This window comes from Hyalella azteca, unplaced genomic scaffold (assembly GCF_000764305.2).
Source record: "Hyalella azteca isolate HAZT.00-mixed unplaced genomic scaffold, Hazt_2.0.2 contig13505, whole genome shotgun sequence".
Taxonomy (NCBI): Eukaryota; Metazoa; Arthropoda; class Malacostraca; order Amphipoda; family Hyalellidae; genus Hyalella; species Hyalella azteca.
This window is the reverse complement of record NW_025943425.1, coordinates 408,558-424,394: the sequence shown is the minus strand read 5'-3', so window position 1 is coordinate 424,394 and position 15,837 is coordinate 408,558. Positions and strand designations below refer to the sequence as shown.

The 15,837-nt window shown below is 37.6% G+C and overlaps 1 protein-coding gene across 1 annotated transcript in view; it reads right to left on the bottom strand.

The window, feature by feature from the left end:
- LOC108680927 (contactin-1) overlaps window positions 1-15,837 on the bottom strand; it is a 195,126-nt gene that overhangs the window by 103,927 nt on the left and 75,362 nt on the right. Inside the window, exon 2 of the mRNA XM_018169857.2 lies at window positions 2,902-3,014. Within this exon, the coding sequence (XP_018025346.2) occupies window positions 2,902-3,014 (113 nt within the window). The remainder of the gene's footprint in view (window positions 1-2,901; window positions 3,015-15,837) is intronic.

Sequence of the window (15,837 nt, the reverse complement as noted above, 5' to 3'; positions counted from 1 at the left end):
GAGGCCATTTATGTCGATCGATAGACGGTACGGTATCAGAACGCAATGTTAATTGAAAACCAGCGTGGACACAATAAAGTTTCCCTCCTGCTCGTGGAAGATTTTAACTAATTTTTTGAACGTGTAATTTATTAGATATTATGATAAACAGCTGCGAAAAATTAGTTACACCCAGAAAGTAGGAATTTTTTATTGTTCTCTCAAAAGGTAAGTAAATAAATATTAGTGCTAATACCTAATAATTAGTTCACAGTAGAACATAACAATTGAATTAAACACGTACTGTACAATGAGGAAGGTGAAGTAGATGAAGGTACGAAGATAAAGAAGGTAAAGTTTGGAGGTTCCTGGCCATAAATTAGCCATGCTTTAATGTTAGACAACGACAAAATTCATAGTTTTAGTACCAGAATTGAGAAATTAATGGAAATTTTCAGGTCATTTTAGTCACAAGCAGCCAATACAGGCATTTTTTAAGCACCAGTAAAAATTTCAAGCACCAGTAATTAAGTGGCACTTAGCAGCAGCATTCAAATATTAAATGAATTAATCGATACTTGTTCTTGAGAGGAAGTTATTGTGATAAAAAGTGGTCGAAATTGTAACTGAAAGAGATGTAGAAGGAAGAGTTTAAAATTGGCAGATAGTAGAGTTCGCGGGTAGAAAAACCTCTATGAACAACGCAATCCAGCAGTACTTGCGGACGATGAATCTTTCCATATATGCTGCAGTAAAGGCAAGTTTTTCGTGGTACGTGAAGCCATAAAGTGAGTGCGGGAGTCAGTCGATCGATATGGAGGAGCGAGGGCTGCTATTTATAAGAGGCGAGCCACGCAGACAAAGGACGCAGCGATCGTCCCTAGGCGAACAAGGACAATATTCCTCAACTATTTTAATTGCACTGCGAGCCATAGACAACACTGCCTTCCCTAACTCAAACTTCTCGACTGAACGCGCTTGGTTCTGACGGTTCCAACAAAAGAACTGGAGGGCACACGGATGCGATACGAGGTGCATTCTTTGTATTGTTCAAATTCCCGGACAATACATATATCTCGGCTACGTATCAAAATGAAAATAAATATAATTTATTCGTAAGTTAAAAATAGGACTTTAGGAAATTTAATAATAACCTAATAAATCCTAAGTTCATTAGAATTGTTTCAATTCAGACATTAATTAAGGGGACCGATTGATAATTTTGATAACTTCTATAGTTATTATCCGATTGACATGAAACTTCACATACATACGTAAAATGTAAAAAGAAAAACATTTTGCTCCTGTGAATTTTTCGAAAAAATTGATAGAAAACGTGATATTCATAGAAAACGGACAAATAACGGGTACTTCCGTTGAATGCGTTGAAAAGTGAGCTTTAAGATGAGCCCAAAAAGTGGAAAACGCCAAAATTGAAAATTTTAGGTTAGACGGTCCCCTTAATAACTACATTAGGTTTCATATTGATACCGACCATTGATACCAAAGTTCACATATTGATACCGACGAACATTCGCTCTTCTGAACGAACAAAAGGGTTTTGAACTAACGCCAAGAGTTGACAGTGTTCAGCAAATGCCTGTAACAGTTGGGATCAAAAGTGCTGAAGATTTTCGCTATCGTACGTTCATCTGAAAATATAGTTATTTATTTTGGCCTCCTTGAATTCCAACGATGAGCGTAGGAAAATTTCTTTAAAATCTCGATAAATGAGGCTCTGGAGAAATTATCTCATTGAATTCTACTTCAAACCTCAACGCTAGATCATTTATAACTGAATATAGTAAATATAAATTCTCATCTTAGACTCCGAAATCGCATATTAATACCATATCATATTAAGCCCATATCCTACAAAAGGCGTCATCACCCCCCCCCCCNCCCCCCCCCCCCGAAAGCAGCGGCATTCTTCAGAAAAATCCAAGCAAAAAAAGTAATCATTTGCTATGAGTCTCGAGGCGACAAAGATCAGACACAAGGCTGGCGTTTCAAGTCAACGGTAGCGCACAGTGGGGCCATAGAACACTGTTTTTAAATTGCTGCATATTTCAAAAGAAGAAAATTTCCTGCCCGCAGCATAGGAGGTTTAATAAATCCAAGCGTGCCAGCGGCGCACAACTGACACTGATAGAACGGAGGTCCGAACCTCTTCAGTGGCTTAGGTCAACACACAAATAATAAAGGGTGGCTTGCAGTTGAATTGAACAGAAGGTACGAGGCTTTCCATTGTCTTAGACCACGAAAACATAAGTGAGATAACGACGAGTGTTGATAAATGAGCATCTTCAATTTAAATAAGGTAAAGGTAGATGGCTAGTCGATATAGAAAACAAGACAAACATCGCGAGTTTGCCGCCAGGAGAGGATCTAATAGTGCTGACCAGCGACGCAGGTGATAAAAATTGACCGGGACAAAATTATCCTCAGTTCAGGAAGGTCCAAAGAATGTCTTGCAAAGTCCAGCATTATTCTGATGCGAGTGGAAACTTTACGCGAGAAATAGATTACCGTAATATTATTTCGCTTTGCAATCTCGCAAGTTGACATATCTGTTTAATTAAAAAGTTAAGCTCGTATATACGAGGTAAAATATAACTTAGTACTACTCACTGCAGTGAGTGACAAAGAGCGCATTTTCTCGTCGACGAAAACGCGAAGTCACGGACGGACAGACAGACGGACGGACAGACAGACGGACGGACAGACAGACGGACGGACAGACAGACTGACGGACAGACAGACGGACGGACAGACAGACAGACAGACGGACATGGCGAGCACAATAGTGCATTTTCTCCATAAATGAGAAAATGCGCTAACAATCACAAGCGAATAAACAGAAATGTTTCATTAATTGCATCATGGCCTTGATGACACAGACACATGTCGCCGTATACTCACCTCACAGCCGAGACACGTCCACACGAGCAGCAATACGTAGGTTTGTGAGGCGGGAGGGCAGGGAAGTGTCACGTTGTTGCCGGCCGCCGTGACGACGGCATCCAGAGCGCCACCTGCACGGGGTAAAGATTAACTTAGTTAGAAGAAAAACTCATTAAATTGAATGTAGTGTATGGATGTAAGTTAAGGAAATATGGTGTTTAATGTGTATATAACTTCAATATATACTGTGACTGAATTGTCCCATGAAGTAATGCAGTATGTAGAATACATGCGTCCAAGTTTTGATACAATTCAAGAGATGCGATATGTACGTCGACATAAGTTCAGAAGAATTACTAGGTGTGTGGATACAAGTTAGAGGGGGTGCGATGAGTTTATACAACTGAATAAGATGCGCTGAACATCACAACCATTGATGGAAAAGGTTGTGGATAGGAAAAGTTGATAGGAAAAGATAGGAAAGGATAGGATAAGAGAGGATAGAAAAAGTTGCAAGTCGTGGCAACGAAGAAATTGCAGTGATAAATAACGCTTTTTGAATGAAATTGAATTCAAGAAGAAATTCTTAATTCGATCTTCACTTGACTAACAGAAATTTTTTTAGCATAAAGCAAATCTTAGGTTTCAAATCTGGACCACTTAAGGATCAAGCATCATCCATCGCATCAGGATTTGCTTTTCTACCATAAGAAGGTCATTAAAAATAAAGTTGATTGACTATTCGCATAATACAAGTTTAATTTTGCACATTCCTGTGAACACATTGAAAGCGAAGTTAAGAAAATGCTTGATTTGCATTTAAATTCTGTAAGAAATGACAATTACCAAACTACAGTATGCATGCACCAAAAGTGTTGTGTTATACCGACATTAATAGTTGCAGGACTCTGCTCAAAAAATTTCCTACGATATTTTGCGAGTAGAAGCGTCCTGGTATATCTGAACTTACGACGTTGTTCTGTTCGAATTAGGAAAGACATTCGTACTTCGCCTGATTTTTGACGTAAGTCGTAACATACGTAGCCATATACATAAAGACGGAAACAAAAGCGTTTATTGCGTAGTGGGATGCTGCAGACTCCATCTTGCTCTGTACTGCGCCGCGTACAATCGTGTATATCCTTCTACTAAAACACGTACGTAGGTCGCCGTACGACGTTTACGACGCAAAACCGTGAGATGCGAAGAGAGCTTTTTCATAGTAAATGGGAGATGCATTGTAACCACGGAGCTTCGTTACTCTAGAGTCTGGACGGCGTTCCGAGTTACGATGCCTACCGCAGAGTTTTTTCATTATAAAAATTTTTGATAATGCCCAGTAGATATTGACTTGTTGACGGAAGGCCGCACGAGGTATTTTCCTCAGATGCCCGAGGTTTCATGGAACTGAATAGAAAAGAAGACATAGCCATTAGGAATGGAATGAGTCATGTTATTATACTGTACTTTGATTGAATTTGGGTTTTGAAATTGAATACCAATAATAAATTGAATACCAACATTATAAAACATATAACACATATATAACAATTAAACTGAAAAATATTACGTTAGCGGTGTTGTGTAAACTCAGTGTCACATATCACGTCATTAAAATGCTAAAAATAAAATAACAGAAAATAGCATCCTAGTTTCGCTTAATTCATGTCACGTTTACTAATGCACGGAGCATTTTATTACGAAAATATTGTTAATAAGAGAAGACGAATAAGAGATATACTAGAAGCTAATGAAATCACGTCGCTTCTTTTCCTTCTGAAATGTCGCCCGTGATGCTGAAGATCAGGTAGCATGACATTTTCAGCTTAATTACTAAGGAATATAATATTAATTATCAATAACCGACGTTGAATTGTTAAGAAATTTATTGAGAGATTTCAGTACGCGTATTTTGAAGAGTTATTACATAAACGATGACACGTCTGAAAGTGCATGATTAATCATAAACAAAACCAATGCTTTAATAGGAAATTACATCAATCAAAAACAGTTAAATGAATTGACCAATTAGATTGAATAATTTGAGCAATTAACCACAATTTGTTTTAATAACGAAATTAATATTCAGGTAATTAGCAAGTTCTAATATTAAATAACTCAAAATTCCCAAGTTTAAAATCCAACATAAAGCAGCAAAAGACAATGTACGAACATACCTTTTTTTAGTATGTTTAGTTCTATGCGGCATTTAAGCTCCTCGTCGAATATTAAAATCAAATTTTGGCAGTGTCCATAAATGACAATTTACAACAATTTGGAATTGTGTCCATAAATTTCATTATCTATTAAAATCTGCAATTTTTATGTGCATCGGTTTATTTAGCTCATCATTTAACGCAGAATCGTTACACTCAGAGAAGTAACGAGACTTTGTCCAAATAGCGATGCACTTTTCATTATTGTGAGTCATCTTGACCCAGCATCCTGAACCTTACGGGCGAAAAGTGGGTCACAATTCGGACAATGTGACCAATTAATTTTTCCGAGAGAGGGCCAGCAATATCCAGCAATCGCTGCCAAATGTAGCTGACACAACATCCAAAGATGAAGCTGAAATGGTCTGCGGTTGTCGAGCCAAATTGTCTTTCAGGGGTCGTTTCTTTGACGCTCCGTTCGTTCAAATTAGTCACAATTACCGCAGTTGCCTCTTGCTTTAACGGCTGCGATAATTAGAGCCAAGCTGCCTCACCCAAAATCACGCTTGGGTGAAATTACTTCACAAAAGATTTCAAACAGACGAGCTGGGAAAAACTGGGGATCGTAGTCATGTATAATTGAGGCGACTACATGCATTCCTCACCCAACACGTTTTTCAGATTTACTTTCTAGGAAGATACTGAAATCTTCATTACCTGTGATCGTAATATTATTATTAAAAAACAATAATGTTCAAATAAGGAGTTGACTATTAGGCGCGAAGAAATTATGCTTTAGGAGTACAGAGAATGATATCATGGATATATAATATCATTATGATTTCGCCGTATCATTGAAAAGTGAATTCAAAATTTAGTTTAATTGAGGGACATTATAATACAGAGAAAACGATTTGACAGTTTAAACAGTCATCATGCGCCATAGCTTTTAGTGAATTCAATCCGAAGTAACCATCGTTGAAAATAGCGTAAAAATCCGAAAAAATATATGGATTAAAAATTGGCAGGCAAATCCATAGAAGTCTCACGATAAATCTCTCTAAGCTAAACTCATAATGTATTACAACATCAGTAGCATGAACTAATACCACTATAGGTAAATACCACACAGTTGCATATACTAATACAACTATAGGTATATTCACAGCTCGTAGCTGTACTTATTCAGAACAATTGGCAATTTATTAATTTACAGTAAACTTCACGTAGCGCGTCATTTACACTTGACCGAGCGCAAGCGACGCCGCGCGTTGATGACCAAGCTATAAGAGAACGGAAGTAATTACGTCAGCAAACATGTACACAGAGCGACGCCATGCAGCATCACCGCGCGCATACACGATGACGCGGCCAGCCGTCCGTCATGGAGGAGCAAACAATGCAGAGTCAACAGTGCGGTGCGAAGCTGACGTCCGGGAGAGATGTGTAAATAAGGAGCGTCTAATTGAAGCAGTCATAACGAATAAAACTTGAGCTGCAGTCACAATATTGTGTTGTGTGCCGCAGCTTCCGCAGCGAAAGATAATAATTATCGCTCAGGCGACCGCACTCGAGTCCACTTTATTGGGAGCAGGAATGTCAGGGGAGAAATGCGGGCTATTCACTTATAGGGCTGCGAGGTAAACATTTTTATTAATCCATTGCGTACGAGCGTAGTGGAGGCAACAATATTTTCTTCGTTGTTAATCCAGGTCCAAGTTAACTCAATTGACTGTCAGCTAAAAAGAAGGTTGAGCTGTCATTACATGAACTCGTTTAAAAAGATCATTGCTATGACAGCCACGTTCAAACTTGTCAACTTCTTAGCAAGTCAGGAAATACTGGCATAATTGAGTAATGGGAATAGTGGGAATCTAGATAATTTAATACAGTGAATCCACTGAATAAATAATCATTATGAGGTAACCTATTCACTAACATAATTAGGTGTACAGTTACTTTCACCATGCGGTGTACAGATACATTATGAAATTAAAGTGTCTCGTCATCAATAATATTTGTTGACATGGCTTGGTTAAATGAACTAAATATAATAATACACTATACTGATTCACTAACATAATAATTTGGTGTACAATTCCTATCACAATAGAATGCAGTGTACAGGTACAGTACATTTAGACAATAAAGTGGAGTACAGACGCAATCACATTATTATGTGGTGTAGATATGGCAACCAATAATGTGGCGAATAACTGTAATGTCGAGATAGAATAAATCACTCATGCACTATGCGTGCCTAAATAAAGTTAGTGGTCTGTCGCGACTCAGTGTGTGGCACGAGGCATGGGTAACTCAATGAAACCTCTGTTCAAGTACTGAGCTCATTTGTTATGAAATTGAGGAAATGCCCAAATGATGTACAGAGAAATGCTTTCAAGTTGCTCAAAAAAGCGGCAGATAATGAAGTTAATAATGCAACAAAATATTAGTGGCCGATCAGTCTTGTAAAAAAGGAGATCCAAACGTTTGAACTCACGTCAAACCATCCAAATAATAACATTGACGTCATGTTTGGTCTAGAATATAGTAAAAACAAATAACTAATCAAAGCTAACCGAAACCTAGGGCATAAAATCTAACCTAACTAAAGCCAAAACTTGGGAAAACAACTATCAAACGATAAGACCAGGCGTGCGATCAGAACAAATATACAAAGAATAACAAACAAAATAAAATCGAAATCAATGACATGATACCCAATCATATTTGATGCAAAATTCTCCCCATCTTAGCAACGCCAGGGATAAAGAATTAAAACGTAAACGAAATATCCCCTAAAATTTATGATGAAAATCTCCATAAGGTTAACATTCAATGCATCATCTTTACTGATATTTTATGGTAATAAGGCGCTGTGAATCATGATGCAAGCAACTCGCTCGCCAGTACTGTATCATCGGACCAAAAATTACATTATGAAAGTAATGAGAAAAGGGCGCCTAGAAAGAACGCACTGACGCCGATATACCCTTCTTTTAGCATAGTAAATTGAGAGAAAATAGAGACTTTCTAACGGCATAAGATCAAGTTAGCTACTATCGCTCATCTTCACCTCCTAGCAATTAAGAACTTCAAAAAAAAAACTTCCACATGAACGTGATACACTTATAGATGACACACAACAACGGTTCAGGGCTAAAAAAAACTTAGCACGCAATTTCGAAATTTAAGAAAACTAAAGGCCAAAGACGTTGAATTTGGAATTTTACACGACCAGTGTATCTAATGTCCACACAGCGTTCATAATGATTATCAACGAATTTCTGTAATGTTCTCTTTAGTTTTAAATGACATTACACAAAAAATACTTGGCCAAATGCTTACCCTAAAATCATTTGTATGACTGCAACTAGCCGTATTCCTTTCACAGATGTTAACGCATCTTGCATAGAAGCGGAAGAGCTCCTGCGGCGACTTGTAGGGATGTTGTGGAAGGTTGAATTTGCGTTTCGCATGTGACAAGAAGAAGCGTTAAAGTCCCGGGTTCTGACGGCCCATCTAAAACGAGTGCTACGCGAAATGATGCCTGCGAGTGGACTAGGAAGCCGCATCACACATCTAAAGGAGTTCGTAAATATGCCGGCGGCCATGTAGAGGGGCAAGTAAGGCTTATCACGAACGTTAAAGGAGGCCATTAGCATGCGACACCACCACCAAGCGACGGTCGGCAAAAGTCGAGTGTATGGACTTGAAGCAGCCAGGAGGCAGAGATAGCGCAGGATTTACCTCCCGCGCCCAATCGAGTCCATTCTCATGGACCTGCGGCACTCGAGTTAATTTACTGAACTAAGGTGATAATGATACGACACCTCACAGCCCGAGTTAATTCACTTTAGCTTTCTGCTGGTAATGGCAATTGGGCGTGAATTAGAGCACCGTTAATTCGAGCCTACGTGAGAATGACACCGGCCATAAATACATGTGACAAAGCTACTTACAGGCTGGTCGTTCACTGCTGTAAACACGACCGAGTGTTAGATTTAAGTTTATTTACTGAGGGGAAAATGTGGACGACAACTTCTGAAATCATGGCTGGCTGAAACAACGACTGAAAATTCGATTCTGTCTCTTAGTATTACATGTTCATATAACCGTTGCATTTCTTTTTGTTTTAGGGAAATAAAGGAAGTTTTTATTTAATCAATTATCGACACGGGCAGATACTTTTTCAGATTTATGTATGATTGGTGGATATTTTCAGATACTATTTTCAGATTTAATTGGTATACATCTTAAACTTTCAACTATGTTATGTTACATTATTTGTATCGAATAGTAAATTCAATTCTATTCAAATTATCTATGTTTACAGAGTGGTCACAATTTCGCACTTGTAGCCTCATATGGGGCGAAACATAATGTTTAAATTTTATTTCAACATGAAATATTATAATTTAGAGATAAATGCATATTCGGCTCTCTAAAGTTTAGAATAAGCTAAGTCATTAAACCTCTATTACGTAATTAAACTACAATTCAGGTTGGAAAGTCAGCAGGTTCCAGCAGGTTTTACTATTACAAATTCCAGCTTGCCAGTAATCAACAATAAAATAATGTATTTGAAAGCGAAGTCCTCTGACTTTAGACCAAAATTCACGCTCAAATTTTGAAAATTAATCAGATCTGCAAGAATGCAATTAAAATTTCAAATAGCAGTAGGTAATGTGTAAACTATATTCTAATTTATTGTGCGGCATGAAGCAGTAGACATACGAACTAATCTTAAGAAATTAGAAATCCAAACTCCTTTTAGAAATTAAAAACTCGAATTTCATCTTTCAAATAGTTAGGAAAATATGTTTACTTTTTAAAAACGGAATAGCTAGAACACAAGATAAATAAGTAGCATGATCTAATTCAATTAGGTTGAAGCAGAATTTAGTGTTGGAGCAATTGAGAGCAGAACCATGATTGCTCAGCGCTCTATGCCTCAATTAGAGGCGATCTAAAGAAGAAAAAGGGCAGATTGGCTTCGGCCGAGGCAGTGCATGGAGTGCAGAGGCTATGCACTTAGTTTGAAGTTCAGTGGTTTGTAAGAGCTTTAGCGTGGCGAAAATAATGCAGATTACAGCCAGAGTGTGTTCATTGAGTGTCTGGACAAAAATTAGATCGAGGAAAGGGATAAGTGATCCGTAGTTGCGAGTATTTTGATGGACGAGGAAGCGAATGAGAGATTTTCCCTCCGTTTTGCAACTATCGCTGAGATCTATGCCGTACAGAGTGGTCGCCATCGCAGCAAGGTCCATGTTGGCAGTGCACGTGATGCACTCAACTTGGTGTCACGTGGAGCTGAACTCTTTTCGGCTTCTTTTGTACAGCGAGAGGCCACAGTAAGCAACTCTCCGTAAGGGCCATCGGACGCATCATCGCAGCGAAATGTTATCTTTTGAGGCCAAATACGTTGGCGGTAATGGGTCAATCTTTCAGCTTCGTCAATGCTCTGAAACACAATATAATTCCTGATCATTTTTCTTTAGCGTGGATTGCTTACGAGTTACGACATCATATGTAGGTTTGCATTTATCTATATTACTTTTCTACGCTGTTCAACTTCCATACTCAACTGTTCAGAGGCTAGACTGTTCTGAGGCTAGACTGTTCTGAGGCTAGACTGTTCTGAGGCTAGACTGTTCTGAGGCTAGACTGTTCTGAGGCTAGACTGTTCTGAGCTTAATGTTTTGGCAGCACAAACAAATCTCGGTTACACATGAGCCGCGGTTCACATGTCCCAGCACACAAGAGAGACCCCAATAAACGTAAATTTTCACAAGTTCGGATGCCATTAAAACACAGTAGATAATATGCCTAGTTCGGGTTTTTGTTAAAGGATTTGGTTTTTGTTAAAAGATATACCAGTTTTAAGCTAAAATAAAACTTTGTTCATTATTTCCTTCCCTAATATAACGAGTACTGTAGGCTCTATGAGTGGCCGAGTCGTTTCAGAAACGTAACAAGGTGCATTTCTAGTGATATTGGCGTAGGTTGTTGGAGTGCACATTTTAAGATTTTCAGGTGTAAATATTATTAGAAATATTTTCAATGTGCGTCCAGTTTTAAGTGCGAATATTTTGTAAATTGTAATTAAATGGTACTTTTAATTTACTGTATATTCATTTCAGAATTTTTTGAATAATTTAATGCTGGAGTTTACGAAAGACCTTGAAACGTGAATATGGAAAGCCTGGACTTAGAACCTGAAAGTCTCACCAGTATATCGCACTTGAGCTGAATTAACTTTTTCCTTAGGAAACAATTATGCGAATTTGATTTGCAGGACAATCTCGAGCCGCTTAAGATCACGATCAAGGCTTTGGGCTTTGGGCATTCAGTAAGAGCCCACAGCAATAGAAGCTATTGGTTTTAAATCCATCAGCAGAACATGGATCGCCACCGATGAGGTTTGCAGTTGCTCAATGGAAAGTTTAGAGCTAGTAAACTGAAGCCCATAAGGCCATAAAGCGTCTCTCATTAGAAGGTTAAAAATCACATTATTTTTAGTGGCGTCGAACAGATTATCCCGGAAACTGATCGATTGACGAATATTTATAAACTGTGATTATAAGATATATGAGATGAATTAAAAAAAAACTTGTGTAAGCGGTTACGCCACTGAGACGACGCGAGTTTTTAAATAACAACTCACACATTTTTGATAATTTTGATCTAAGAGATAAGAAATGAGAGCAATCAAGAGGAAAATCACGCAGAAATTAATGATAAATCGCCTGATCAAATTCTTTTTATCTCATTAACGCTGGATCAGCTCGGGCATAAATCCGAGATTAAGGAGAACCGGGCGAAAAAAAAACAATAAAGTTAAAAATTTATGAATAACCCTTCGAAAAGCTTTTTAACTGCGGAGTTGATACTCATAATGCGTTTACAGTCATAAATTGGTTATACGTGTTTACGGAATTGGTGCAGAAATTGGAGAAAATCAATGATCATTTTCTTCGTCAGTCAATGTAAAATTGGAGCATTTTCATCAAACTGTACATAAAAGTATAATTTTAATTGTCTCAATATCTATAGATTAAAACACTTAAAACTAAACTTTTACGTTTTCATGAATATATTGAGTTCAAAATGGCGTATATCATGATTGTTAATGCATTAATTAACAGGCATGACTTAGAATAAAAACCATTAGAAAATCGCTGAGCAAGAAAAGGTAGGCTAGTCGGTCACGATGCGTAAACTCTTCCGTCGAATACGTGAAGAAGCGTCAAGGGACCAAACAAGGGATTTCACAACACATTTATAAACATTTTGCTACGAGAATTAGAAAAAAATGCCTCCCTCATGATCCTAAAGGATAGAGGCGTTTAAGCATTTCAATTTATTTTTTACAAACTCAATTTTAAAGTGGATTATGCAAGGCACTTCATTGCACAAATTTAAACAGCTGAAACTAAGGTTTCAACAGTCATTTTATCACTTGGAATAATTTTTAAATTTAGTGTTCCCGGAGTATGATATGAAATCAAGCGAATTTTTAAAACTATTCCAATCTCAATCTGCACCAGTTAGACATTTATCAAAAAGCGAAGCTGACTCCACAAGTAAAATAGCAACAGATATAAATATAAACAGTTATAAATAGCAAATATAGTTTCACAGAACCAACACATTATCGCAAAAATCTAACAATGAGTCACAATTTGGATGACAATCACAACGAATAAATATTGCAGGCATGTTAAAACTTGACATTGAATATATAGATGTCCATCCAGAAGCTGAAATTCACCAGACCCAGAACCAAAGCAGCGAATTGAATTTTTCGCGATTGCATCACGTATAATGCAGAATTAATGTCGCAGTTAATTAAATACGCGCCATGCACGGGAGCATTTTAATATGCAGGCATCCAGCGCTGCATCGCCGTGTTCATGCTAATCATCTCCAGCTGCAGCCTGTCCGAACTCCACCTCATTCCAGTCAAAATACGAAAAAGTCAAATTAAATAAACTAACGAAAGATATCCTTATCCCACCTCGACGTCCGACGGACACAATACGAAGATCGATGATCCACAACACGTGAGTAATTCTTATACATTTCGATTTGCTAATGGAAATTTAGCGATATAATATCATGAAAATAAAAAAAATCTTGACAAAAGTTTTCGGTAAAGAAATACCGGTTCAATTTTCCTCAAAATATATTTCGAAAACAAAATATAACAATTTGCTTAACCAGATTTATACTCAGCTGCGAAAGTATGTAAAGAAAAATCAAGGTCTGGACGATGAGTATCGACTGAGGCGGGGAGAATAACAGCCTCCTTTTCACACGCAGCATACGCACAGTTGCAGCTATCACCCTAAAACAAACACCGACTTAGGTGGCTCTCTAATCCGCCTAATTGGCGGAAATTGTCTGCTTGTTAAACAAATATTTGCATCATTGCCTATCAAGCCCTGGCATGCTCACGCTCCGCTTGTACATGTCGCATTACAATCGACAAAGTAACTCAACTCTATAGTATCGCAGATGCATTCTTCACCGTGCTTGGAGCAATAAGTTTTAAATACCCGGCAAAAATCATTTAAAGAACACATATAAAAGATACACACAATTGAGGAGCGTTAGACACGAAAATTCAATGAATTCATCGGTAAATAGATAGAGCACATCTATAATCCAAAAACAGTTGAGCCAGCAACCTGCCGATGCATTTGCATACCTCTCCCTCTCAGGGGGCAGCTTTACACTCCCTATACCCAACGCGCTCGAGTAATCCTTCTCTATTAGACGGCCCAATGATAGCACCGATATTCAATAGAGCACTGTACTTTAAACACGATTTTGCCATCGATTGTCAATTAGCGAGAAGCGAGGTTGAGCGGCCTAGGCAGAGCTCGAGAACCAGGCTGGAAAATTATGGACGTGGTGCTGAGCTACCACAAGCAGAGCAGGCTTCCTAATGCTTACGTTCGTAGGACACGCATCGTTGCTAAGCGAACCGTGGTGTGAAAGAGATCCACCGAATATTTGCTTTAAAAAAATAGCAATTATGAGATGAATACAACGATTGAATTGAGAATGCATGTAGAGAAGTACCTATTGAGAATGTTGTGAAAAAAATCATTAATTGAGAATGCATTGTGAAAAGTACCAATTGAGAATGTTCAGAAAATATCCATTGAGATTACACGTTGAGAAGTACCAGAACAAACCTTGTCAAGTACATGAATTTCATATTAAATTAAAATGAACCCGCTCAGCACAAAGAGATACACGTGCAATTACAGCCTGAGGAGATCTCAAGCAATAATTAAATTCTCAGCTAGCGCCGTGTCAACTTTTCAGTTAACATGATTTTCCTCAAGATTACGCCCAAGACCATTCCAGAAGGTAAACTGTGTATAGCAATTCAACTAGACAATATCAAATAAAATACAAATCTACAAATCTAAAATACAAATTCTGATGTGTAGGTGCATGCGTGGTGCAGAATAAAGTATGATGAAGAAGCCTTCGCATTTTAGTTGGGGCCTGAGTGTGATAAACCAGCATGAAGCCTGACAGGCGCGACGTGAAGAGCTATGTGACTTTCTTGACACCTTTGATTAAGCAGAAAATAAAATATCGTACAGCAATGGAAGATAAATGCCTCACTGCCTTTAATGTTGAATGTCCAATTAAGAGGCTTTTCAACATTATTTTGGGTTTACTGCAGCAGAGCAATATTAAATTTCGAAATCATAATATGGGGAAAATCATGATTATATATCGAGCAAAAATTAGTGGTTAATCATAAATCAGAGCCAAAATGCCATCGTTTTTCCTGACATTTAGCTTATGTTTAATTATAAATTGAATACACCGAGAACAATTTGTTACTAACACAGAATAAAAATTATAATGTCCTGATTAATCATAGTGAAAGGTCGTACAAGACTAAACCAAATCATTACATTCACGCGTTTAATAAAAATAAAATTCTGTTCAACGTCAGAGAACAGCAAATTACCATTTTGTATTAATTAAATTGTTGTCTAAACAACACTACGATTTCTTTGAATTTTATATATTGAGCATAATATAGCAGTCTTATAATTTACACATCAAATTTATAACAAAACTAACAGCTAGTTAAGCTATATCATTATCAGGGTTGATTAATAGTTAGGCTAATGTAATAAATATCTCCCATCTACAAGGCCTTGGCTGAACATTCACTCCATTATTCAGGCATAAATATTCGTTACATGTGGTCCAGCCCTCAGCGTATCAGAATGCCGAGGCAAGTTCCAGGAAAATTATCGCTCATTCTATCAAACATTGATGGTCTCATGCATTTTAAGGCTCATGAATAAACTGTGAAATATAAGAAGTGGAAAATGGCTCAAAGACTCGCTACGAAATCACGATAACTTCATACAGGGGCCAAGAATTATAGTTGGCCATATCATAAACACGTGTATAGTTAGATTAAGTTAAATTCAGTCAAAAGTAAGTCAAATTGATTCAAAATAAAAGTTTTAAGCACAAAACATTGTACTACTCCAACACAAAAAAACATACACAAAAAACACACCACACATACCAAAACATTGTACAAAACTACTAGCTCCAACATAAATTGAATTCAATCGCATTAAAGTAGCCGTAAGAATTTGTTAAGAACATCCTGTAAAAATGCTTGCGCGTAAATGACCAGTTAATGGCAGAACAGATTATATGAGTCACGCCAAATGGATAAGAAGTAGGCCTTGTGACTATTAAGAATAAATGGGAGGTTAGTGAGACCGATTTACCATGCTTT